Source organism: Canis aureus, chromosome 8 (genome assembly GCF_053574225.1).
Source record: "Canis aureus isolate CA01 chromosome 8, VMU_Caureus_v.1.0, whole genome shotgun sequence".
Lineage (NCBI taxonomy): Eukaryota > Metazoa > Chordata > Mammalia > Carnivora > Canidae > Canis > Canis aureus.
The window spans coordinates 35,163,897-35,191,885 of NC_135618.1; the positions used below are offsets into that span (position 1 = coordinate 35,163,897).

Here is a 27,989-nt window from a genome sequence, read left to right on the forward strand (position 1 = left end):
CGGGCGCTGCCCCGCCCCGCCCCGCCCCGCCCCGCCGCGGACACCGCTGCCCACCGCGGCGCCCTGGGGTCGGGCCCGCCGAGACTCCCCGGCCCCCGCCCCTGGGCTGCGGCGGCGCCGGGAGAGCCTCCCGAGGGAATCCCTCAGCTCGCTCTGCTGGAAAGGGGGCTTCGTCACGAACCGGTGCTTCGGGTTCTCAAGCCCGGCGCAGGGAGCGCCCATGGTGCGATGGAGCCGCCGCCTCGCTGCCGGACGGGGCAACGCGAGCTGTGTGGGCAGGTCCTGCAGAGGCAGATGGACACCGGGACCTCCGTGACTCCTGCAAGCCCCGGGAGCCCTCCACCACTTAGGGTCTCGCTCACCTTCCTCTCCTGCAGGGAGTTAGGCCAGAGGCAGAATAGACTGGCTCATTGGTGTCCCCGGACTCAACAAAGTAGCTTAGAAATCAGGGCTGGGTAAAAGGGGCCAGAGAATTCCCCAGTGCCCACTTCAGACACGATCATTTCATGGGTGCATGCTGCCTTTACCGATGTGCCTTAACCCCGCAGGCAGTGCATTGCACAAGTTTGGTTTTCCGTATGTGATGCCCACCAAATAAGGGCTCTGCCTCTAATCAATAAAACCCCCATGCTGTTCCCTTTATCGCAGAAAACCGCAGACTTAACTTTTAGAACATGCAGCGCAGGTAAAACCAGTTTTGAATCTTGACTTTATGGACTCCAACCCTTCGGAATGCTAAAAGCTGTTCAGTAGAAAAGGTAGTAAATAGAAAGAGACAAAATATGCAAAACGTTACACCCAAATAAGACCACTGATACTTTTAGCTATAAACTGGAGGTAAACCCAAATGAGATTATATTATTCACTGTAGAGCAAAATGGTGCAATGCACCCACCCGATGTTTACATTAAAATCCTACTCACAGAGATTTGCAAACAAAAAGATTTACAAATTTACATTCCCCCCCTCCCCCAGAACAACCACAGTAAGACTGAGGAATGAAAAATATTTTTGAATGGCATCTGAGCAGAGTGTTGAAATCACTAGACTAGTCTTCCAGGTTCTCAGCTGCTGAAATGACAAAGCTTGAAAACTGGTGTACAATTTGTAACTTTCCATTAATTACCATGTGTCAGATTATTTTTTTAAATACAGATTATTTTTTTGATCTATGCCAACTATGGAGTAGATCACAAGACAGTCAGTTCCAGTAGCATGTGATTAGCTAGGGGAAGAAGAGGGGCTACAGAGGAATATTTCTTTGTTTGGGTGACACAAAGATGAATGGTCTATTGTCTGTCTGGAAAAGAAAAAGAGCCAACTCAACAGTGCCATCTCCTGGAGAAATTACCAAATGCACTTCTTTACAAGTATTGTTGCAGTTCTCTGTACCTTCACTTCTGAATATATTGCTTTTAGTTACCAACCATATGCTTACAGAATGTATATTGCCTTCTTCAAACTGGACCAGTTGCTAGGAACATGGTACTTTGCATATGGCACTGAGAAAATGTTTTGAGTGTATGAACTTTTTGAATTTTACTTTCATCTGACAAAGGCACTATATACAAAAGTTGCACTGTCAGACCTCCCTTGTGAAATACTACAGTTAAGATCTTACCTCACTTGCAGGACTAAAATATATCAATTACCTATTACTAAAAACTGTACTTTTTAAAATATTTTATTTATTTATTATTTATTATAGTCACAGACAGAGAGAGAGAGAGAGAGAGGCAGACACAGGCAGAGGGAGAAGCAGGCTCCATGCACCGGGAGCCGGACGTGGGATTCGATCCTGGGCCTCCAGGATCGCGCCCTGGGCCAAAGGCAGGCGCCAAACCGCTGCGCCACCCAGGGATCCCTGTAGAAAGTTTTAAAATTCTACAGAAAACCAAACTTCTCTCTCAAGAATGCTGGAATTCTATTCTTTCAAGAATTATCAAGTTTGAATTATAGAGTATGACATTTAGTTTCACTAGTTGTATAGTCCCAACTACAAATAACACTGCCCAGGCAGCGAGAGGAGTAACAGTGGAAGCTGAGGCTAAGCGAGATATGCCAAGATCTGCTTTTCCCCACATAATATCCATAATTCAGAGACACAACTCCCACCTCTCCCTAAAGGAACATGCTTTGTTCATGAACCTATAGTTAAAGGGAATGTACTGTCTAGTTCTCCCCACTAAGGGCTCCGTGGGAGCAGACCATATCCAATATTTTCACAACTCTATCCCCAATGCCTAATACATTGCTTGGCATATAGTGGATAGGTACTCGGTAAGTTTGTTAGATTTGAATAAATAGAAGTTGTGATAGGACTTTTCAGTGGCATTTCTACTATGATCTAATTAAAGTGAACATGAGAGAAATGAATCTCATGATTATCGTGTTGTATTTATTTTAAAAATAATTGCTGTGCCCAATGTGGGGCTCAAACTCATGGACCTGAGATCAAAAGTTGCATGCTCTATTTTGAGCCAGCCAGGCACCCCTATCATGTAATATTTAATAACAGGGTTAAAGTCACCAAAACAGTCTCCAGAACATTGGTGACAACTCTAGTTCCCTGTTTTCCTTATGTATGTATCTAGGGCAAAATTATTTTCTTCCAAATGTTTCCTGCCATTGCAATTTCCAAATGTATATAAACACAAGTTTTTTGTTGTTTTTTTTCCCTGGAAACACAGTATGAAATTTAGTATGAATTCAACCTACTCAAATAACATCATTTATTTTGACATCATGGACTACAACATCCTACAAATGTCAATGAAGATAACATGCAATCAATTCTGCATTATCCACATATGGATTAGCCATGTTGTATATAGTCCAGGTATATTTCAAATCTCTATGACCGGGGGTGGGGGTGAATGGGTGACGGGCACTGAGGGGGGCACTTGACGGGATGAGCACTGGGTGTTATTCTGTATGTTGGTAAATTGAACACCAATAAAAAATAATTTATTAAAAAAAAAAAACAAATCTCTATGACCTTTCCCTATCACTCAATAGGGGTGTAGGCTCAAAGGACCTGGCATTGTAAAATCAAGAGTTGATATATGAAACCAGAAAATCTGAGTTCAAATCCCCAGTTTAATTTTCTGTGTCTATGGACACACAGCCTTAGATTCTTCATCTGTCAAAGTATGATAATGATATCTACTTCATATGGCTATTTGGGGGGCTCCAACAGATGATTCTTTAAATAATCTCAATGGGTCAAAAGATGGCGGCTTCTATAGTTAACTTCATTAAAAGCGAAAATCTCCCTCCAAATTATCTATTAAGATAGAAAAACTGGGACAACACTGTAGCTGGTTTAATTAACTCCAACCCTCAAAACATGTTTTTTATGGTCAATTTGTTAACATCTTCATATAAGAAAAGCAGCCAAAGTACCTATTTAATCAAGAGAAACTGCAGGACTGAAATGGGTTCACGTTGGTATTAATATCTCTAAACCATTGGGAGGAGCTGGACTAGTGTGAGTTCATTTGCCAACTTCAAGGGATTCATGAGATAGTCAGACACGAGAACAATTTTAGAACAAACAGATACTCTGATAGGACAGGGATATTAACAAAAGACTGCATTAGAAGAGAACGGTCTATTAACAAATTTGAAATTTTTCTTTATTTCAGAACTGCCTTTATGTACAGACATCATAAAAAAATGCACATACACTGGATCTCTTCCAAGGAACAGAAGCTGGAATTAAAAGTTAAAAGCATTTAAGAGAACTCAAATTGTCCCAGAGAAGTTCTGAGGATCATGCTTCTTTAAATGTCCTTGATAACCTCTTCGAGTTCTTCCTTTGTGAACATGTGGAAATTCTGGCCAGGCTGCACCGTGGCTAGCTGCAAAGAAAGCAGAGAAGGGTTGACGAGCTGGGCTTGATTACCATGCAGATAGCACTAGGTCAGGAGAAGCTGTGTTAGTGATGCAGCTGTTCATTAGGAACTAAGGGATCTGCTGTCCCAGGGATATCCTTTCCAGCCGTGGGTTCCTAAAATAGCTCTCTGACTCCCAAATTAAAATCCTTATTGACCAAATTTTCTATTTTGAGGTTAACTTACCACACAATAGTTAACCAAATGCCTGGTGTCATTGTCATTTCTTGAAGTTACTTCAATAAGGATCAGAAAAGCAACAGCAAATTGCATAGCATCAGTACTTTTTTCTGTTAACGATTCCTTTAGAAATATATATATATATATATATTTTTTTTTTTTAGAAATATTTTTAAAGTGTATTTACCCACTTGCAAGTGAAGCTTGTATTGTGTGACCTGTTTCTTGGCCACTCAGTGTTTCAATTTCCATCAGTAAAATGGGATAATAATAGCACCTAACTTATACAGAAGTTGTGAAGATTAAATGTGTTAACATATGTAAAGTGCTTACAACACTGCCTAGAACATTATAATAAGTACTAAATAAAAAACAAAAGTACGAAATATTAAGTATATTTTGTCTTCTCTAAAATTGTTCATAAGGCAACTTAACCACCAAATTTTTGTTTTTTAAAAGGACTGGCCATGAGGGGCACCTGGATTGCTCAGTCAGTTAAGTGTCTGTCTGCCTTGAGGTCAGGCCATGATCCCAGGGTCCTGGGATCCAGCCTCACATCCAGCTGAGCTCTGGTTCTGGCTCTGGCTCCCTGCTCAGCAAGGAGTCTGCTTCTTCCTCTGCTGTTTCTCGCTCTCTCTCTCTCTCTCACTTTCTCTCTCAAGCAAATAAATTAAAAATCTTTTCTTTTTTTTTTAAAGAAGAAACTTTAAAAAAATTTTTAAAATTAAAAAATAAAAGGACTGGCAATGAAAATGAAAGGATTCCATTAACACTGACAACAGGAAATCAGTTGTGATTGGCAGATATTACTAATAACCAACAATCCAGATATAATCTACTTAAGCAATAAAAGACCAAGGTCAGAAGATAGTTAGTTTCACATTTAACTAAAACTACCAACTTTTCCATTACCTCTGCTGATAACATAGTTCCCCATGTTTTGGGGGCAATACTGAGCAGTAGATGTCATTTCCTCATATTGCCTTTTTCTTTAGACTTTAAAATTAAATATACTAGGGCATTTTTGGTAATATTCATTACTGATATTTAAATAATTTGAAAACTGCCAGAATTAGCATCATCCAATTACAGGATGTTTATTATTTTCTGCCTCATCTAAGGTAAAACAAAATACTGCACATTAAAAAATATATTTTTTATTTATTTATTCATGAGAAACAGAGAGAGAGAGAGAGAGAGGCAGAGACACAAGCAGAGGGAGAAACAGGATCCATGCAGGGAGCCTGACATGGGACTCGATCCCAGGTCTCCAGGATCAGGCCCTGGACTGAAGGCAGCGCTAAACCGCTGAGCCACCAGGGCTGCCCAATACTGCACATTAAAAAAATATATATTTTATTTATTTATCTATTTATCTATCTATTTATTTACAGTGGGGGTGGGGGGAGGGGGAGCCAGAAGGAGAGAGAGAGATTATCTGGAGCAGAAGACCCTGTAAGCCCAACACAGGGCTCGATCTCATGATCCTGAGATCATGACCTGAGCTGAAACCAAGAGTCCAACACTGAACGGACTGAGCCACCCAGTCTTTATATAATATCACTCATCACTAGATGAATAAAAAGAACCCCTTGGATTTGCATAATGATAATTTTATTTATATAATATGAAAGATACTCTTCTATTTTTCTTATTCTTTCAAAAACCGTTGTGAGGGGGCACTTGGGTGGCTCAATCAGATGAGTGTCCAAACTCTTGGTCTTGGCTCAGGTCATGATTTCATGGGTTGCAGGATCAAGCCCCATGTGGGGCTCTGCTATCATTTGGGAGTCTACTTAAGATTCTCTCTCTCTTCTCCGTCTCCCCATCCCTGTGCACTCACTCTCTAAAATAAATCTAAAGAACCAAACCAATCTGAAAAACACCAAAAAACACCACAAAAACAAAAACCCAACTGACCAATCTCTGTGAGATAGGTAAAACATTCTTTCTTTCACTGAATAATAATTATTAAGCACGTGTGTACTAGTACAATTGTACTAGGCACTAGGGATCCAAATGAAGAAAATCTCTTATTTACTAAGGGTGCTGGATGCCAAATACTTTCAATGTTAGGTGTTACAACAGAGCTAAGCATATGTAGAGGCACAAAAGATTGACCTAAGGGAGGTCAAGAAGGTTTCAAAGAGAAGCAACTTTTGAGGTTTTTTTTTTTTTTTTAAGATTTTATTTATTTTAGACAGCAAGAGAGAGAATCCCAAGCAGACTCCATGCTGAGTGGGGAGCCCAAAGTAGGACTCAATCTTAAGACCCTGAGATCATGACCTGAGCTGAAATCAGGATTCAGATGCTTAACCAACTGAGCCACTCAGGCGCCCGCTGAGTTGTGTCTTAAAGTTTTCCAAGAATGGGTCAGACAGTGGAGGAGCAGAAGGGCACACTGAATGTGCAAATGCATAAAAGCATGAAACAAGATGATATATTTGCAAAACAAAGTGATTCTGAATGGCTGGAGCAGAGGTTGCTTAGAGGATGAGATAAAAATGGGAAGGGAAAGTAGGAAAGACAGTATATTTACTGGTTATAAGTATAGGACCTCAAAATCACAGTGGGTTCGAATTTTGACTTTACCATTTACCAATTCTGTTATTTTGGGCATGATTCTACCCTCTCAAAGCCTCAGTTTCCTCTTTTGTAAAACGGGAATACCCATTTGGAGAGTTGCTGTGAAGATTAAAAGAAATAATTGCACACAAAATGCTTAGCAAAGTGCCTAACAGATTAAACATTATGACTTAAGAATAGTGAATCATCATACTGTGGAAGAAGTTTCAAATTCATCTTGTGGTCAGGAGTTATAAAAATGTTTTTAAGTGGAGAACAAGCAACACTAGATGTGTAATTTAGAAAATCAACTTCAGAAGCACAATGATGGGGGCTGTAATGAAATGAAGGATGGCAAGACTACAGGCAGGAAAACTAGTTAGGAAACCTCTGAAAATATACAGCGCAGGAGAAAACGGAGTTCCTGAACAAAAGAAGGCACTTCAAAGTAGGGAGGGAGAGGGCGCACAGACATGAGAATTATTTAAAAATGTGCAAAGTCAGTGAAGAGAATGATTCAGTGAAGGGAAAGGGGAAGCCAGAGTCGTCTCGGTTTCTGCTGTGAATGACAGGTACCCCAGTGGTGTCATCTGCCAGAATTAGGAAGATGAGAAGATGAAATGGTTTTCAGGAAAGATAATGTTTAGTTTTAGAACTGTCAAAATTTTGAGGAGTCTGCTTCAGAAAGGTCAAATAATAGGTCTAAAATGTGACGATGAAATCTGACCAACAGGAGTTATCTTAGCAAGAAGCAGTCTGAGGGAAATATTAAGAACAGAAACAAATGGTAGCAACTGAGGAACAAATGATGGGGAAAGCGCTGAAGGCAATGAACAAAGTTCTGCTGGAAAGAGACCTAGCAATAAAGGTTACAAAAAAGGATGAATGGAATAGCTCTCAGCAATAAAATATAACAGACTATTGATAATACACAGGATGGATCTCAAAATCATTATACTGAGTGAAAGAAGTCAGACACCAAAGAGCACACACTGTGTGACCCATTTACATGAAATTCTAGAACACCCAAAACAAATCTATAGGGACAAAAAGCAGATCAGTGGGAAGAAATGGACTAAAAAGGGACATGAGAAAACTTTTTGGATGATAGAAATGTTCTATACCCTAATTGAGGTGGCGATTATGTATTTGTCAAAATTCACTTAACTGTACACTTAAAATAAGTGCATTTTATAGTACATACACTGTATCTCCACAAGGTTGGTTCTGTTTTTTTTTTTTAAAGACAGGACATAGATAGGGGGAGGAGTTAACAAAAGTGGATTTTGTTTTGTTCTCTTTTATTTTTTAAAAGATTTTATTTATTTGAGAGGGACAGAAAGAGAGAGAACATGTCAGCACAGGTGGGGGAGGGGCAGAGAGAGAAGCAGGCTCCCAGCTGAGCATGGAGCCCAGGACCCCAGGATCATGACCTGTGCCAAAGGCAGGCGCTTAACTGACTGAGCCACTGAGGTGCCCCTGTTTTGTTTTCTAAAAAATATGTGACTTGGAAATTTTTTTTGTAGAGGAGAGGCTAGGGATCCAAGGGACAACTGATGGAGCAGGGACCTAAAAGAGATGGAGGAAATGCTCTAGAGCAGTGGCTCCCAAATGTCCGACTTTCTCAGACTGACCATCACACTCACCCAACTTCAAAATACAGATTTCTGGGCCTCATTTCCAAAGACTGATGGACAGTTAGATTTAGAAACATCAGTACTGGTGGAGTAAATTGTCTTGGACAGCGAAGTGCCCTTTTGCTTAAATGTGAAAAAAACCACAGTCAGGTATTAATGCAGTTAATGATAGGAAGGAGACACGTCTGATGCTCTTTTCAAAGCAACACTGAAGGGATCCCTGGGTGGCGCAGCGGTTTGGCGCCTGCCTTTGGCCCAGGGCGCGATCCTGGAGACCCGGGATCGAATCCCACGTCTCCCGGTACATGGAGCCTGCTTCTCCCTCTGCCTATGTCTCTGCCTCTCTCTCTATATCATAAATAATAATAAAAAAATTTAAAAAACAAACAAACAAAGCAACACTGAAATTGAATGAGCCAAAAACCTTTGCAGTTTCAACTGAACCAAGCAGGCCTCAAAACTTTTTTTTGTTTTTTTTAAGATTTTATTTATTCATTCATGAGAGACAGAGAGAGAGAGAGAGGCAGAGACACAGGCAGAGGGAGAAGTGGCTCCCTGCGGAAAGCCCGATGTGGGACTCAATCCCAGGACTCCGGGATCATGCCCTGAGCCAAAGGCAGACGCTCAACCACTAGGCCACCAAGGTGTCCCAGGCCTCAGAACTTTCATTGTGAAATCAACAGAGCTACCTACGAATTACTCTGAGAGGGGTAGGGGATTTTCTCAGCAGAAATGCTAAGACCCTATCTCATTCAGTACCAACACAAAGTACTAGAAAGGAAATGACAAAATCCCTCCTAAAGGGTCAAGATAGGCGGTATCATGGCATTTGCTGTGCTTGATCATCTCAAAGACTGGCAAGGGTAAATATTTAAAGATCTTTGCTAAGAAAGTGAAAAACAGTATTTACATAGTAAAATTTTCCATTTCCATTCCAAAGCCCTCCTTTCCCCATTACTGCTCAAGGAGCAACGCCCCCCCCCAACCCCAACCCCTTTCTCCAACTCCACTCAGACCTTCCCACCTTTAGGCCAGCCTCTGTTTCATCATCCAAGTTTGCCACTTTCACTCAGTCTGTGGAAGTGGCTCTATTGGTAAGCCATCCTTAGGCCCTGAACCAGCAAATCTGCACCAGGGATTAATACAAACATACAGTATCTCAGTCTATGTTCAGTACCGCTGATAAATACTGTGGTAAGTGCTAATTGGTTTAATTACAGATTTGTGATTACAACTGCAGTTGCCTTTAAAATTTCTGTCTAATTGAAATATAACATACATACATACTATGCCTACTATCCAGACTTTTTATAATAATCTGTTTGATGATTCCAGCTTCTCCTAGTTTTTTATTTTTTTAAAGATTGTATTTATTTATATGAGAGAAAGAGAGGCAGAGACACACGCCGAGGGAGAAGCAGGCTCCATGCAGGGAGCCTGATGTGGGACTCGATCCCTTCAGGATCACTCCCTGAGCCGAACCACTGAACCACCCAAGTGTCCTTCTGCTAATTTTAAAAAATTATTTTTCTCCATTAGTATTTTATTTTATTATTTTTTTAAAGAAATTTTATTTATTTATTAATGAGAGAGAGAGAGAGGCAGAGACACAGGCAGAGGGAGAAGCAGGCTCCATACAAGGAGCCTGACGTGGGACTCGATCCGGGATCTCCAGGATCACGCCCTGGGATGAAGGTGGCACTAAACCGCTGAGCCACCCGGGCTGCCCTCCATTAGTATTTTAATAATGTTTTAGGGATCCCTGGGTGGCGCAGCGGTTTGGTGCCTGCCTTTGGCCCAGGGCGCGATCCTGGAGACCCGGGATCGAATCCCACGTCGGGCTCCCGGTGCATGGAGCCTGCTTCTCCCTCTGCCTGTGTCTCTGCCTCTCTCTCTCTGTGACTATCATAAATAAATAAAATTTTTAAAAAATCTTAAAAAAAAAAAACAAATTGACAAAAAATAATTTGAAAAAATGTTTTAAAAGATTTTATTTATTTGAGAGAGAACGAGAGAGAGCAAGCATGGGGGGGGGGCAGCAGGAGAGGGAGAAGCAGACTCCCTGCTGAGCAGGGAGCCAATTGATGGTGGCTCGATCAGAGGGCTTGATCAATTGATGTGGGGCTCGATGGCAGGACCTTGGGATCATGACCTGAGCCAAAGGCAGACACTTGACTGAACCACCCAGAAACCCTCTATTAGTATTTTAATGTAGCCCAGCAATCCTTTTACTTATCCTGGTCTTCCTTTTCCCTATTCATAATGACTCTTCCAAATAGTTCCCATTCTCCTAAATTCTACTGTTGCATTCACCCACCCTCAGCAGATAATGTAACAATCACTAAGGAAATACAGGACCTCTCCTCTCCCAATTCACCTGCAAACCTACTTGATCTTTACTCACTACCATCTCCTTTTCTCCCATCTACTCTTTGCATCCTAAATAAGGGCAGTCAGAATCTGGTCCACAACCCTCCCATGTCACCCTTACCATCTCACTACCTTACATTTATCTTGAACCCCAACAGTCAGAAAACCCTCAAAGTTCCTTTTATAAGGGGGGCCTGGATGGTTCAGTGGGTTAAGATCCAACTCTTGGTTTCAGCTTAGGTCATGATCTCAGGGTTGTGAGATAGAGCCCTTTATCATTGGGCTCCCCCTTCAGTGAGGAGTCTGCTTAGGACTCTCCCTCTCCCTTTGCCCCTCTCCACACTGTGTTCTCTTGCACAAGTACGCTCTCAAATCAATCAATCAATCTTTAAAAGTTTTTTCCTTTTACATACAATATTATTTCACATCTTTGAGCCTTTGCCCATGGCTGCTCCATCTTCCTAGAATCCCTTCTCTTCTATTCTTTAGCATCATCTCTTCCAGCCAGCTTTCCTAATGTCCTAGTATATTAGGACATATGTTCTTGTGACAATCCATTCTTATTACTATTATAGAAGTATTGTCTCAAACTGTTATTATCTATATGGCCCCTATATCATACAGTATACTCCCAGAATGGGGAACTGGATTTTCTGTCTGTATCCCTGGCATCTAGTGTAGTACTGGACATATAATGGCTATTCAATATTAAGCTGAATGAGTTCTTTTTTTTTTAATTAATTTATTTATTTATGATAGTCACAGAGAGAGAGAGAGAGGCAGAGACACAGGCAGAGGGAGAAGCAGGCTCCATGCATCGGGAACCGGACGTGGGACTAGATCCCGGGTCTCCAGGATCGCGCCCCGGGCCAAACCGCTGCGCCACCCAGGGATCCCAATGAGTTCTAATCTTTAAATCAATTCCTTCATTTGTAATATGCCTTCCCTCTTTTAGTTTTCCATCACTAACCTCTGCTTTTGTTTCTTTTAGCATGCTTCTATACACTAGTTTCTTCTCAGTGTATAAAAGTTGTTTTCAAGTCTTTTCTCATGCTTAAAAAGACAAAAATCCCTTTCTTTAATGCTGCCTTCTGCGGATAGTAATAACTCCTTGAGAAAGGAGCCCACTTTTGTTTTGTCCACCTCCCTTCTACTCTTTAACACATCCAATTCTGGCTTCTGCTGTTATCACTTACTCAAAGGATAGTAATAACTTTTGAAGGGATGAATGATCTCCATCCATTCAACCTTTAGCAACGGGTGCTATGATATCCGAATAAAAATAATGGAACAAAAAATACCTCTATATTAGTTGCATTCAGCTTCTCCTCCATTACTTGCTTGAGGATGATGAGTGAAGACTTGATAGCTTCTTTCAGTGTCATAGACTTGAAACAAAAAGGGTAAGGAGAGTAGCCATTATAATTTAATTCCACTTTCCTTCAAAGATTTCCCCTGTATCTCCCTGAAGAAATAACTTGGCAAATATTAATAAATAAAGTGGCTTAGTAAGTACAGTGCATGACAAGTATCTCTAGAATTCAAGTAAACCGTTAATACATTTATTCAAAGGAAAAAAAAATCTTATTTTGAACCAGATCAAAGTCACCCACTTTCATCTACGTGATCTTTGAAAAAGTGGAAAGGGCTACATTTCCCTAGTTATCTTCTTTAATACAGAAGCAAGATAATATTGGGAATATTCTATGAATGAGAATTCCCAAATAATCTAAAAAGGTTGCCCACTGATTTGGCAAATCTGCTCTTGTACTGTTTTGAACCCATGAACCCAATTTTTTTCATACATAAAATCAAAACTACCAGCGGTTCATGGAAGCAGGCACCCCTGTGTAAATCATATGAATGAGTATGGCAGCCTTCAACTACAACAATGAATCCCCCAAAACCAAGTTTTCCCAGCCTACAAGATAAAAAGTACCAAATACCTACTTGCTTCAAGAGCCAGACTAGGAAATATAATTATTAAGTAAAGCTGTAAAGATAAAGAATAAACTGTGGTAAACCTACACCATGGTATACCACTCAGCATTAATTACTGTTAAGTACAAAAATGTGAATGCATCCTAAAAACAATATATTGAACAAAAAAGAGCAAACACAAAATACGAACTATATGAGTGTATTTATAAAAATGACAAGAACAGACAAAACTCATCTATAGTGGTAAACGTGGTTACCAGGGAGGAAGAAAGTGACTGGAGAGGAGATAAGCATTTTAGGGAGTGAGGGAAGTAGTCTACATTTTGTTTTAGGTGGTGCTTACAAGGGTATATATAACCGTCAAACTCCTAGAACTCAATTCTTAAGGTCTGCCCACTGTATTATATGTAAATTATACCCTGATTTTAAAAATAATAATAAAAGTTGTGAGAAGGCTCAATTACCTTGTGGTAAACTTCTTGCAAGGAGCTCTGGGCACCCTCTGAAGCAGAGCCAATTGCTCTAGCATCGCACTGTACAAAGGTTCCAGATGGGTCCATATGAAACCTACAAAACTCCCCCAAAGGAGGGGTGGTTAAAATGAAGCGTGGTGGCATTTTAAGAAACAAACATCTCACTGAAGAATATAAATGCTTGGCTCTGCAGCCAGGAAACCACCAAAATACTGAGGCACAGGTCCAAAGACATTCTGTGCCTAGAGAACCAGATCTTTCAAAAAGCGTTTAATAAATTCCTCAGAGATTCAGAAGTACAGATGATATAAATATTGCACCTGAGTAGGCTTACCTAAATAATATTTGAGAATAAGGAGCAAATCAATGTTCTAAAACAAAGCTCTAAAATGCATCCTGACCATAGTAACAAAGTTACTTTTAATTCTTCCCAGAATTAGCAGTGGTGTCAATAGTTTTTCATAGAATCCCCAAATTTGTCTTTCTATATAAAGAGCACACAATCACTGAACTTTAGAGTTAGACGCCCCTCATTTTCTGTAATTCTATAATAATCTTCTCAGTTGATTTAAGCAAGTCCCCAACCCAAATTAAAAATTCTACCAAAAAAGAAACAGGAAAAAATGGCAAATTATTCTTACAGTTGAGGTCCTTTCTCATCAACTCCTCCAAATAACAGTGCTACTCCAAAGGGACGAGACTAGAACCAAAAAACAAGAGGTCTTAAGACAAATGGCTATTGAAGTAGGCGGTCAGAGGGGCTGAGAAAGATATATTCAGAAGACAAATATCCTGCATCCCTTAGAACAGCAAGAAAACTTGACACAAACACCACACTCACCATGGCACCTGGATCTGCATCTTCTTCACCAAACTGTAGAGCTAGATTGGACACAGCTTGAGTCACACTTTCCACTGTCATTGTCTCATTGTAGGTGAACCAATGGTTCTAGAAGAAGAGCAAAATGTGGTCTACCTCTTCTTCTTCTTCTTCTTTTTTTTTTGTTTAAAGATTTATGTATTTATTTGAGAGAGAGAGCACATGTGGTGGAGGGCAGAGAGGGAAAGAGAATTTCAAGCAGACTCCCTACTGAGCACAGAGCATGATGTGGGGCTCACTCCCACAATACTGAGATCATGACCTGAGCTGAAATCAAGAGCTGGACGCTTAACCAATTGAACCACGCAGGTGCCCCTAAAACAGTCTACCTTTTAAATAAGAAAAGCATTAAAGCAGCCCACCATCCCACTACACACATCCCTGTGAACTGTGATTGTAAACTGAATGCTCAGCTCCATTTCGTTTTCCTTAACACTAAACTCAAATGCTTGGGACTACATGAGAAAGAGAAATAGCTCTGCAAATAAACTCTGATCAAAAGGACTCTTAAGTAATGACAGACTAGAGGATGACTCCATTGAAAACCAGTTAACCCCTCATATAACCAAACTTAGTCTTTGCACAAAGTGAATGCTAACAGTTAAGTGCCACTTTCCCTCACAGACCTTATCTCATCATTGTGTTTATTGGTGTTTAAATTTTTTTTTAAAGGTTTTATTTATTTGAGAGAGAGCATGCATGATGAGCAAGGCAGGGTGGGGGAGAGAGGAGAGAGAAAGGGAGTAGCAGACTCCCCATTGAACAGGGAGCCCCACATGGGGATCAATCCCAGGACCCTGGGATCATGACCTGAGCCACAGGCAGATGCTGAACCAACTGAGCCACCCAAGTGCCCCACTGGCGTTTAAATTAATGACTTACTTGTATATAAGTCTGACAGCAAAGTTGAAAATAAATGCAAAAAAAATTTTACCAATCAGATTTTTTCTTACTGGTCTATTCTCCAAGCAGAAAATATCAGTATTCCTGATCAGTATCTGTCACCTGGAACCATACATAATATTACTTGCCACAGGAGAGCTGTTATTTGCAAGCCCAACACCAAAGCAGTTGGGATAGAATGCTCTTTAGCTACATCCACTTCTTGCTATGGTGCTCCCACAAAAAGTCAATTAGGGAACAGAAGGCAGTGTAAAGCTTGCTTTATATAAGGCAAATCAAAAAGAAGCAAGAGACTGTCAGCACTATTTGTCAGCTTCCTTAAAGCTACAATGGTTGGATGGCTAGACCCCAAGCCTCAGAAAGTTATAAACTAGGGATTCTATCCAAAACCACTCCCAACAGCTACATTTGATATTAACACAGATAACCCGCAAGATAGCCCAGGCAGCTATATCGTCATTAACAAGGAACTCAAGCATCATGGTAAAAAAGAGAGATGATGCTAATTTTACCTGTGTCTCCACTCTGGCTTTATCAATTAAAGTCTTAGCATCAGCAATTAGCCCACTCATGGCACAACCTGCAATGTAAAAGCAATAGTGACCCAGGGGCCAAATCCTTGCAGACTCTTTCATCCACTCAGGAAGTAACTGAAATACTGAAATGGAATCATGGCAGCCATATAGCAATCCCATGGCAATATACCCAAGAGACAGATGGGAAATTATTTGATTATCTGTACTGAACACAAATAGAATTATATTACAAATAAATAAAAAACCACCCACAATAACACAGAAGTCCAATAAGATAGAAGACAGAAAAGAACAGCCAAACAAACATGATTTTCCACATATTACATCCTTAAGCATCCCTTTAGCACTTTGTGACCACAATGCACTTTCAAAATAAGCAAACACTAGTATTCCAACAGAAGAAATAAAGATAAAAAATAACCATCTCACTATGAGCTATGGTGAAAGACCCTATGATAAAATCAAAAGCTTTTTCATCTTTCTGACCAAATACAAACCACATAGTTTAGAGAGAAAGTTTACCTAACGGTCCAAGATGCCAAAGTTATGGCTATTACTTTATATGCCATGACTCAAACTCTGTATCTCCAGCCTAAGCCTTATTCCCACATTTCAAACCTAGCTTAATATCTCCTTGGATGTACCACTGACTCAAATCAAGTTCTTTCCCTTCTAGACTCCTTGGCCCTCACAACCAATCAGACCCCAAATTCTATCAATCTCTATCAAATTGACCTGTCTGGCATTAATCCTACTTTCTCCATTCTCTGGCTACTGCTTTGGTTAAGGCCCTCATTATTTCCATGTGGATTAAAGGAAATTTCTTACGTGGTCTCCCTGTTTCCAGTCTCAAATCCCTTCACTCTACCATGCAACCTTGTTAATCAGAATGGCCTTTCTAAAATATTCATCTGATCATATTACCTCAATGCTTAAAATCTTTCTCATCAATGCAAAGGATCAAGTTCAATCTCTTTAGCATAATAATAAAAAGAACTTCCAACTATCTGATCCCAAGCTCACTTCTTGCTATAGTCTGCCTCCCAATTATACCAAACTGTTTGTGCCAACGTATTCCATATTTTACACCATCAAGGGTTTCTATTCTCTCTAACCACAGTGCTCTCCCTTGCTATACCCAAACACTTGTTCACTTGAACACTTCCTGATCTTTTGCAATTCAACTCAGCTCAAGCTTCACCTTTATAGAATCCTTTTCTCAACACCCACTACCACTGGCTCCAGACAAAACTAATTATTTCCTCCTTTGTACCCCTACTGAGCACATACTATAGCCTTTCTTAATACCTTATATCACTCAACTGCATATTCTTATTTACATGTCCACCTTCACCATTAGGCTGTATGCTTCTGAAATACAAGGACTATGTCTCATTTCTCTCTGTATCCCTGATGACTAGCATGTATCTGGCACACGGTAGGTTCTCAATTTGCTAAAGTGACACTGATCTATCTCCAAAAGACAGGTGACTTGAGTTAAAATAGAAACAATGTTCTAATCTTAAAAGATTAAATCTTAGTTTCTATATCCATGAAAAAAATAATGTCAAGCTCTCAGAGTCACCAGGGCATTTGGTTCTAAGGCCTTCAAGTAATTATTTTACTGATTTTACTGATGTTTCATTAATAAGATGACTAGTAGGTTAAGAAAATTTGGACAGCCAACTAAAATACCATGCTATAAATAAGCAGAACTACTCACCCTGTAATACTATAATGATGCCAGAAGCTAAGGCAGGAGAATTTAAACAGAGACCAAAAAAAAAAAAAAAAAAAAGTGCTGCGGTGTGGGTGAGGGATGTAGAGGGTGACAGAGAGTAAAAAGATAAATCTGAAAACAGAGGAAGAGGACGGATCTGCTCAAATATTCTTATGCTCTCTGAACCTTAGTCACCCTAAAGAGCTTTAAGAATTCCTCTTTTTAGTGGACATCTCTAGTTTTCCACATGATCACTCTCATGGTTTTCTATCAGGATTAACATTATGCATCACTGAAGACCCAATCATAGGGAGCTGGCCGATTCAACCTTTACATAGTTCAACAACCATCATACATGCCAAGTCTAAATTTGAAGGAGAAAGGAACTTCTGGGAGTAGGTGAGCTCTACAGCTGCTTCCTACTATTATATTATGCACACTGGCCTACTACCTGAAAAACCATAGCTAACAAAGGAATAAGATATTCATCTAATATGCACCTCCCTTGGAAAGCCAAAGAAGACTAACCCAAGCCAGATCCTACAGAACGGCTTTCCCCTACTCCTTACCTATGTGAGCATCGATCTCTACAATTTTCTCAATGCTGCTTGGCTCCATGAGTGGGGAGGTAATTCTCTTCTCCACAGCTAGGCACACACCCTCTGATGTCTGGATCCCAATGGCTGTAGAACCAAGCTAAAAAGAAATGTGTTATGGTTATCGTGTACAGGTTAAAGAACAGTCTCACATACTCACCAGGGATCTCTCTGAATAACTTCACAAGACAGAAGTTTCAAGTCATATCTAGTATGCAGACCCCTAATAAGTAATGTAGTATTCCTATCTATGGCAAGAGCACTAATTTATAGAATTTTGTTCTTCTAACGGGAAAGTTCACTAAGTTCTTAAAAATATGTGGGAAAGGATCAACTCTAATGCCAATATTTTGGAGGAGCAGATTCTAAAGTTCTAAACAGGCATGCAAAAAAACAATAAAACTCTAATGTTTTTCTTTTCACCTCTGCCATCTTGACTTGTCCCAAACACTATTATTTCTCAAATTTACGTGACCTCCAGAAAAACAATGTATTTTAAAAAGAAAAAAAAAAAAAAAGGGAAGAAAAAAGAAATCGCAACACCCATTACCAACATAAAAATATTAACTTAATCTTTTGAGGTCACTAGCAGTTCACAATATAGCTTAATTTCATCTCTCCATTTCCATGGCACCATCCTAGTCACCACCCCCCTATATTTCTTTATCTGCAAAATACATCAAGAAGAATAAACATATTAATATATAAAAGGCTTAAAATGGTGCCTGGTGCCTAATAAATGAATAATAAATTTAGTCATTCTTCTTATACGCCTAGATTACTTCAATAGTCTCCTACTTAGGCTCCCCTACTTAATCTTTCTCTTAATGTATATTTCATGTTATGGCCTGACTGATCTAATAAATGCTATTTTCATTATACTTCTCTGAAGAATTAACATCTCCCTATATTGTCTGTAACATAAAATCCAAATAAGCTTCCAGAGCCCTCAAAACCTAATCTCACTCTTCTCTTCCAACTTTATTACTCAGTATTCTCCAAAAAAATCCACCAGGTATAGCCTAACCCATTTTCTCATGCTATATTATCTCCTACCCTTGCACTTCTGCTCATGCAGTCTCTCCCCTTGAATACAATCTTCTGACTATCCAAATCCCACCCACCATTCATAAAGCCTTCCATGACTAAATGTGCTCTTTCCTCTGAATTACCATTATTATTTAGTTAGTTCTACAAACCAATGCCTGCCAGTGCAAGCCACCAGACTGTTATTGCAAAGGATTCCAAAGAATTCCATGAATCATTATGCATAACACGTTTAACATGTCTGCACACTGATCATGTCTCATACATAGATGTACTACTTTTCAAATGGGTAAAGTTGTGACTTTAAGTGTTTTTAAATGCACATACCAATTTTTTATTATATAATATCTTTTTTTTTTTTTCATTTATTTATGATAGTCACACAGAGAGAGAGAGAGAGGCAGAGACACAGGCAGAGGGAGAAGCAGGCTCCATGCACCGGGAGCCTGACGTGGGATTCGATCCCGGGTCTCCAGGATCGCGCCCTGGGCCAAAGGCAGGCACTAAACCTCTGCGCCACCCAGGAATCCCTTATTATATAATATCTTAATCAGTGTTTGCATGCATAACTCTAGGAGATGAACTATAAAAGAATTTTATGTAAAAAAAATGAGTATTCATACTTCTAGTTAAAAGGTATAGACTGAACACACACATTAGCTCTACTCCTTTCCCCAGCCTGGTAATAGTACAAGATTAAAGGCTGGGGTGGGGTGGGGGAGATAAACAAATATACTGGGACAAAGAGAATGGGCAAAGACAAGCAACAAAATTTCAAAGAAGATGAGTTAGTGATAAATTACTTAGCAGATCTGTGAATTCTGAATCCTAAACCAGTGGTAAAGAAAATCAAGAAACTATCTGATTTATATCATAGAACCCCCCAAAAAAGGAAATGGTGGCAACAAGGACCTCTGGCAATAGACAGAGGAGCTAAAAAAAATTGAGATCAGTTCAATGTCTACCTAAGAAACAGATTTCCAGATCCCTGTCCCTGTGCTGTAAAGCTAGATAATGGCCTCACCCTAAATCCTGTAGAAGACTCTGGAGAGGGTAAAATAGAGTGGTCTCTGGGTTGGGGGACACTAAGCACAGTCAAAGACTACAGTGAAAATAGGGGCATTAAGTAAAAATTGACAAGCTTAATGTTAAGAACCTCAGCCTTTCCCCGTTCAGCTCTCACAAACTAGTGGAAACGCTCTTCAGGCATGAAATGAGAAGGGGCAGTTTTCTCTAGAGCAGTGATTTTCAAACTTCTGAGCACTTCTGCTCTTTCTCTCAAATAAATAAATAAAATCTTTAAAAAGGGGGTGCCTGGGTGGCTCAGTTGGTTAAGCATCCGACTCTTGATTTTGGCTCAGGTCATGATCTCAGGGTGGTGGGATCAAGCCCCAAGATTAAGAATCTTTAATAGGCTATTTCAAGTGCCTGGGTATTTTGAGAGACTTTGGGGTGATTTTGTGATATATAAATATTAAATTAAGCACATTTTTTTTTTTAAAAAGAGAGTACTCAACTCCCAGGAAAATACTGTGCAGAAATGGGAAAATGGCTTACTGTGAATAGTACTTACACAATCATACAGATAAAAATGTTGACTAGTGATCTTACAAAATTATGCTAAATATGATATATATATTGAGTGGGTCACCTTACCCCCACCACAGTAGGAAATTGTGTGTATGTCTATCTGTCTGTCTGTGTGTCATTAGGGGCAGAAATTATCACACTCCACAATATAAAGTCTGTGGATAATACCTAAACAAAACAAAACAAAAATATGTAAGTCTGTGCTAGAAATACGAAGTTAATGCCAAGAAAATTATCAGCTAAAAAGATTTTAAAGTGTTGCTTTCGGGAAACTGAAGATAAAGGGGACAATCTTCAGGGACTGCTGTTTTTTAAGAAGTTTTTGTAATTGTTTTATCTTTTGACTCTGAAACTACATACAGTTATACCTTAATAAAATTTTTAATCAGAAAATATTATCGTTGAATTTAATTTGGCACTTAGTTGTTCTCTAGTTGTTTTATATATTCTGTATTGCTCTTAAATCTCCAACTGAACAGAAGAGGACAGAATTCATACCTACTTTTAAATTTTATCTAGCGAAGTTGTTCTCAACCAGGGGCCATTTTACTCTCTGGAGGACATATATCTGGAGAGGAAAGTTTTGAGACATTTTTGGTTGTCATGGTTGGAAATGTATTGCTACTGGAATCTAGTGGGTAGAGACCAGTGATCCTGCTAAACATTCTACCTTGCACAGGATGGTCCCCCAACAAAGAAATACCTGGTGCAAAATGTCAGTCCCTGGGTACTATAATTATTTTGTGGATGAAATATTCTCATATTACAAGAATAAGTTCTCAGCATATTCAATTTGGCCTCCACTTAAATAACTTCCTAAGCTTCCACTCAAAAAAGGATTAATAGTTTCAAGACAGTCTACTTTATAAAATATATCAAAATCAAGATAATTTTCTTTTGAACATTTACACTTACCCCCAGATGTTTCAATATTAAAGTTCTGCCTAAACTTCACCCTAACCCTTGATGGGAACTGGGGAAACGGAGAAGCAAAGTGAGAGAACATTTAACTTTACATAGTTATTTCTTTAGTATTTTAATTATAACCAATGTCCAGATCCTCAGTATAATACATTAATTTTGATACTGCCACAAATTATTCCCCCCCCAAAAAAAACCTACTCCAAAGGCAATTTTTTTCCATTTCTGCTGGCTGTATCTCACTCATGCCATCCATACAGTACCTTCAAATGACAATTCCTACTTGTCAGCCATTCCTAGTCATTTCTCCAGCTCCTTTCATACTATTGAATATTTAAAGTTATCAAATTGCTTTCTCAAAAAAAAAAAAAAAAAAATTGCTTTCTCACTGGCAGCTCATAAATTGTTTAAATATCAGGTAGTTGGGCAGCCCCGGTGGCGCAGCGGTTTAGTGCCGCCTGCAGCCCAGGGCGTGATCCTGGAGACCGTGGATCGAGTCCCACGTCAGGCTCCCTGCATGAAGCCTGCTTCTCCCTCTGCCTGTGTCTCTGCCTCTCTCTCTCTCTGCATCTCTATGAATAAATAAATAAAAATATTTAAAATATATATAAAAAAATAAATAAATAAAAATAAATAAATAAATACCAGGTAGTTTAAATACCAAAAAGCCTGAATTTTCACACAGGTTAAGTCACATCTATTAAAGGCCACATCACTATTTCTTAGTCCAACATAGGGCTAGGGATCGGATGCCACCTACCTATCTTTAAGCAATCTGGAAAATCACAATAAGGAGCTTAACGGAGAAACCCTCCAAAACTGAGGATTATTCTTGGTTTGCACATCTGGGTGGGACTGTTGTCTTTAGAGACTCAAAATAAATGCCACAGCTTGGAATTGTGATAGTTTCATACTTCATAGTACTGTATGGTTTCAATATAGGACAAACGTGATCAGAAACAGAAATAGGCACTTATAGCTGGCCTACCATTTTCTGTCCCACCATCCATCATAGTGCATCTACTTCTACTTCTATGTCTTCAACTAATCAAAATCTTTTGCCCTTTTCCAGATTCTTTTATTAACCATTTCCTACAATACATTCTTTTTAGAACTGGTAACTTAGAGAGAAACACAGGAGCTCTCTTCAATTATGTGAATAACGGTCTTTGGAGAAGGTTTATACATTCTGTATGGTTTCAAGGGCAAAACTAGGACCAAACAAAAGAAACTTCAGGAAGCTAGACTTTTCATTCAATACAAGGATAAATTTCTTAGCCCTTATGAATTGTTTTCTAACAGGATGAGCCATCCTGCAAGAAAATACTCTATCACTAGGATTCTATAAATATTTGAGGATGTAGAGTTGATTGAAGTACAGAGTGAAGGGTTGGACTAGATCAGGGATTCTCAACCCTTGCTAGATATTAGATTCACTGAGGGAGTCCTTAAAAATACTGATGCCTGGACTTTACCCTGGACAGTCTATATCAGAATTCAGACTATCCACAGTTCAACAAATGCAATCCCATGTGATAACTAACTTTAAGTATAGCTTACTTACTAATTTTTTACAGGTGATCATTTAAATGATTTGTTCAAAATGTCTCCCAGGTGCTAACTCTAGACTTCTATACCCCTCTCTGTATGACCAAGAAGATTACGAACACAAACGTGTCCCTTCAGCCCCACGAGAAAAAGCTACATAATATAGAATTATGAAGCAGTTATCTGTTCAAAAGGTTTTAGGAATGATATTGAAATTGCTATTAGAATGGTTAGTTCTTGGTTAAAGGGAGATAAAGAATATTTTCTAAAGAAATAGCTAATACACATTCACTCCAAATATTTTGCCAGCAAAGCATTAGGTTGCCATGAAATTTCAAAAACTTGCCACTTGATAGTATACCTTGATAGCTTCAATGGCATATTCCACTTGAAATAATCTTCCTTCAGGAGAAAAAGTATTCACGCCCCTATAATTTAAAAAAAAGTATTAAAAATTGGCAGAAAAAATAAGCATAGATACATGAAACTCAAGTTCCTTGATATTTAGCTCAAATGGCTACAAGATGTAAATATCATTATTCTTTCACCCAAAGCAATCTGTAGCTATTTTTTGTACATTTTTGTAAAAGCTTTTGTACAGCTTTTTAAGAAAATGGAACTTCTGTATGGAATACTTCTGTCCTATTCCCAGAGACTTCAAACTGATCAAATGAGAGCAGGTGATCTTCTGCCTCAACCCTGAATCAATCTGTAATTCCTTCAATAAATTCATGCCCCAAAACTACCAGGCGATTCCCAAGAAAATAAGTATTTATTCTTATCCTCTTCTCATTACATGGATTTGCTGTTAATATCTTACTTTTTAGTATAAGTCAGCTATAAGCACGTTTATTTATTTGTAGCAATTACTATTAGTATCTTAACAGACGGAGGTCTGTGTAGTTCCTAAAGCCTAAGCTAATTTATTTATTCCATACAGATTTATATCCATTTCTTGCCAGACTTCTTTTTCTCTCCAAAACACTTCCCCACCTTTCCTTGCTCCAGTCTTTTGGAAATCACTATAGAGAAGACACATCAGGCATGGTCTTAGCTACAGAAGTTTTCAGGACACAATGGACACTTCAAAAATACTTGAACAAATGAATGAAAATAGTTACAATCCTTGGTTTATGGAGTTTTGATTTTATAACATGTAATACGATGTGTAATACAGCATTTTCAAATTTATCAAAAACTGTCTTAAAAAAAAATTCATATATATCCCCCAAATATAAAACAGGTAATAATACAAGTTAACACTTAACTGCATATCTACTATATGCCTCGCATTGTTATAAACTTTTAAATGATTACCTCACTTAATCCTCAAAATAATCCTACGAAGTAGCATTTTGAGATAGATACTATTTCACAGATGAGAAAGTTGAGACACATAGAAGTTACCTAATTTGCCCAAAGTCCCTCAGCATATAAGCAGCAGAGGTGGAATTAGAATTTACACAAGTGACTGCAGAGTCCAAGCTTTTAGCTATTTCACTATACCACCTCTGGGAATTATTACTCTGGGTTAAATGAGGAGTGAAAGAAGAATCCCACCATCCCAGTATCCCCCTTTCCCAGAGGTCATTTAAAAAGTTCAGAACCTGGGGCACTTGGGTGGCTCAGTTGGTTAAGCAACTGCCTTAGACTCAGATCATGATCCAGTCCTGGGATCAGGCCCCACACCTGCTTAGCAGGGTGCCTGCTGCTTCTGCCTGTCTACTACTCCCCCTGCTTGTGCTCTCTGTCAGAGAATAAATAAAATATTTTTTAAAAAGTTCAGAACTCTAAGAAACAACTTTTTAAAAAAATATATTTTATTTATTTATTCATGAGAGACATAGAGAGCAGACACAGGCAGAGTTCGCAGAAGCAGGCTCCCTGTAGGGAACATCCCTGGATGGAGGACTTGATCCCAGGACCATGACCTGAGCCAAAGGCAGAAGCTCAACCACTGAGCCACCAAGGTGCCCCTCTAAGGAACAACTTCTTTAAAAAAGATTTTATTTATTTATTTGAGAGAGAAAGAAAGCATAAGCACAAGGTGGAGCCGAGGGAGAGGGATAAGCTGACTCCATGTTGAGAGGGGAGCCCCATGCAGAACTCAATCCCAGGACCCTGAGATCAGGACAAGCTGGTCAGAGGCTTAACCAACTAAGCCACCTAGGCACCCAATGAACAATTTTTAAAAATGACTGAGTGAAAAGCGAGGACAGAAGACCTGGACTTAAGTTCTAGTTCTGCAACTAGCTGTAATTCCCTCAAATGAAAAGCAAAAACCAAAACCTATGCTGCATCTGTTACAAGATAATTAATACTGAATTCCATAGAGTATGAAAGAACTTTGTAAAGTGTAAAGTACTGTGTGAATATAGCATTTTTACTCTAATTCAAGCACTTCACCCTAGTGAGGTACTACCAAATCCTAACATGGGCTCTACTCTTAGCCCTCTAACTCAAACTTTACTGTTTCCCTGGGTCATTTTATTTACACTAAGCACCAACTACTTTCAAATCTCTATTACCAGTTTGACCTCTTTCCTAATTTAAATGCCTCCTAAGCATTTTTAAAAGGATATCCCATTAGCACCAAACACTCAACATTTTCCAACATGAAATCTCTCTCTCTCTAAGATTTTATTTATTTATTCATGAGAGACACAGAGAGAAGGCAGAGACACAGGCAGAGGGAGAAGCAGACTCCCCACAGGGAGCCCGATGCAGGACTCAGAACTTGATCCCAGAACTCCGGGATCATGCCCTGAGCCGAAGGCAAACGCTTAATCACTGAGCCACCCAGGCATCCCAGAAATATCTCTTTAAATCCAGCCATCCTTGCAAAATCAGCTCCATCTCCTGCCATTCCTATTTCATTTCTATTTTAAAACATCTCCAATCTCCCAGTTCCCCAAGCTAGAAAGTTCTGAATGATCTGACCCATTTCTCTCCATCTCTCATATTAACAACATGCCAAGTCACATCAATTCCTCCCACATAGTAACTCAACACTCTTCTTTCAGTCTCAACGCCCTCATTACCTTTCACCTATTATAATAGCCTTCTAACAGGTATTGATTCATTCTTTCCTCTATTTCAGTCAAATAATCTCTGCAAACACAATTATAAAACTTCTTAACAGGAAAATTAATAGCATATGGTTGCCCAAAGAGTAAGACCTGAATTCAACCACACATAAAAAAAAAAAAAAAAAAAAAACCATTCAGATTCTAGCACCATCCTGTTTTTCCCATAGTTCACCATTCCCATACATACATGCATCATACATGCCACCCAGAACAGAATTTTCCCAAACATGAACTGTGCTTTCCCACTGCCCTCCCTTTTTCATACTATATTCTTGGCCTCAAAAACTACTGACTTTTACAGTCCATATTTATTAAAATCTTCCTCTTTCTCAAGACTCAGTTTAAATACCAGCTCCTTTTTAAAGTTTTCAATAATCCTCTAATATTGAATGCAATCTCTCTCAACAAAACTCCTATAGTACTTGATTTGAATTTCTCTAATGACATGAATACACTTCCAATTTACACTATAATTATTTTTGTAGATAGTTCTTTAAAAGACAGTCTCCCATATGAGAGTAAGGATCTTGATTTTGTTCACTGCTGTATGGCCAGCAACTAAACAGTGCCTTGTACACAGCAAGCATTCAAGTATATTAGCTAAGAGAATTTTAAAAAGCTGTATTTTAGGCATTCTTGGAAAGATACAAAAATGAGTAACACAAAGCAGTCACTGAAGATGTTAAAGATCACAAAATCTTGATAAAGGTTTTCTGATAAATCAGGATAACAATTTCTATCATGTACACCCTAACTCAAAATTCTATCACCTAAAGAAGATTCCTTTTAATGCTCTGGGATATACATACTAAGAGTCATTTTATAGGACAGTAGGAAAAGCTGTCAGTTTTTAAACTTCACATTATCTATTCTAAGAGTCAGTAAAAGAATAAAAAAGCGGTAGTTCCAGGTGTTAAAATTTTGACAGGGTCAACGTATACTTTCACAAGAAATGCAGCTCCTAAGGACCTAGTAGGAAAGGAAAATCTGCCCTTCTGGGCTTAAAAACAAAAAAACAAACAAAAAAAAAACTCTCTATAGTAGATGAAAACCTAACTGACCAAAACAAAAACTGAAAGTGAAAATGTCTACAGCTTAAATATGCACAATTTAATATTATTTAGTACTTCCAAGTCCTGAAAACTGTTGCTTTTTAAAATAAATACAACAATTTCACAACCTTAATTTCGAGAACAGATCTGGCCCTAACACACAACTAGCTTGCTATAAGCTTCTTAAAAAGTCAAAAAAGCCCAGGTCTGGTCGACTCAGCGTGATGAGGAAACTCTTGAGAACCACTCTAAATTCCAGTTCCTATAAAATCAGACTCCACACTCTTTATCTCTGCAGAACTGAGAATGCCTCGGCGCTTTTGCATAAAAGTACACATCCCAGCACGCCCTCCTACATTTCAAGAAAAGGCCGCTGTATTTCCACGACTAAGAAACAAAACGAGGTTGTTTCCCTAGAAGGAAAGGGGAGCTGAAATTATGAAAGCCATTAAAGAATCTCTAGTTGCTTTTTCTTTCAGGCAACACGTGCACATTTTTTTTTTTTTTAAAGGCAGTCATGATGAACGCGGGAGGCGGCGACCCCTGGACTCCTCCGGGTTAAAGGTCGGAGCCCCGGCCCCTCGGCCTCTCCGAGCACAAAGCGCAGCTTCCCGCTTCCGCACCCAGTCGCGACCCAGCAGTGACTCAGCGGTAGGACCCGGCGCGAGTCTAGCTCGGGGAATCGCCCCGGGCGGCCGGGGACGGCAAGAGATGCCCCGGGCCGGGCCAGACTCGGGTTCCCGGGGCGCCCCATGACACGGCAGAACCCAGGCCGGGCCGGGCCCCGGTCCTGCCCGCCCAGAAGCCCGGCCCCATCCCCCCACCCCGACGCACAGACCTGTCGTACTCAGACCGAGTGAGGAACATGGCGAGGGCAGAAGGCGGCAGCCGCTACGCGGGGTCTTTGAGAGCCAACACGAGCCCGCCGGCACCCAGCTCGCCCGCACCACCACAGCGCGAGGCCCTGCTCCCGACCGCGCGTGCGCCTGCGACCCCTTCAGCCCGCCCGCCTGTGACGGCCTCCGATTGGTTGGTCGTAGTTCCC

The 27,989-nt window shown here is 39.6% G+C and overlaps 1 protein-coding gene and 1 long non-coding RNA gene across 3 annotated transcripts; one reads left to right on the top strand and one right to left on the bottom strand.

The window, feature by feature from the left end:
• The first annotated feature begins 46 nt into the window (after nt 1-46).
• On the top strand, nt 47-3,746 carry LOC144318630 (uncharacterized). 2 transcript variants are annotated; one of them, XR_013384683.1, is made up of 3 exons: nt 47-1,370; nt 2,691-2,839; nt 3,648-3,746. It is a non-coding gene; the product is annotated as an uncharacterized LOC144318630 (long non-coding RNA). The 2 variants fall into 2 exon arrangements; XR_013384682.1 differs by having other exon boundaries at nt 48-758.
• Nucleotides 3,615-27,941, bottom strand: PSMA5 (proteasome 20S subunit alpha 5). The gene is made up of 9 exons (XM_077905759.1): nt 27,783-27,941; nt 23,165-23,231; nt 17,671-17,797; nt 15,358-15,425; nt 13,904-14,011; nt 13,704-13,762; nt 13,054-13,156; nt 11,950-12,036; nt 3,615-3,863 (listed from the first exon to the last, which is right to left on the bottom strand). The coding sequence occupies exons 1-9, from the start codon at nt 27,809-27,811 to the stop codon at nt 3,786-3,788; spliced, it is 726 nt and encodes a 241-aa protein (XP_077761885.1). The 5' UTR covers nt 27,812-27,941; the 3' UTR covers nt 3,615-3,785.
• Nucleotides 27,942-27,989: the final 48 nt, after the last annotated feature.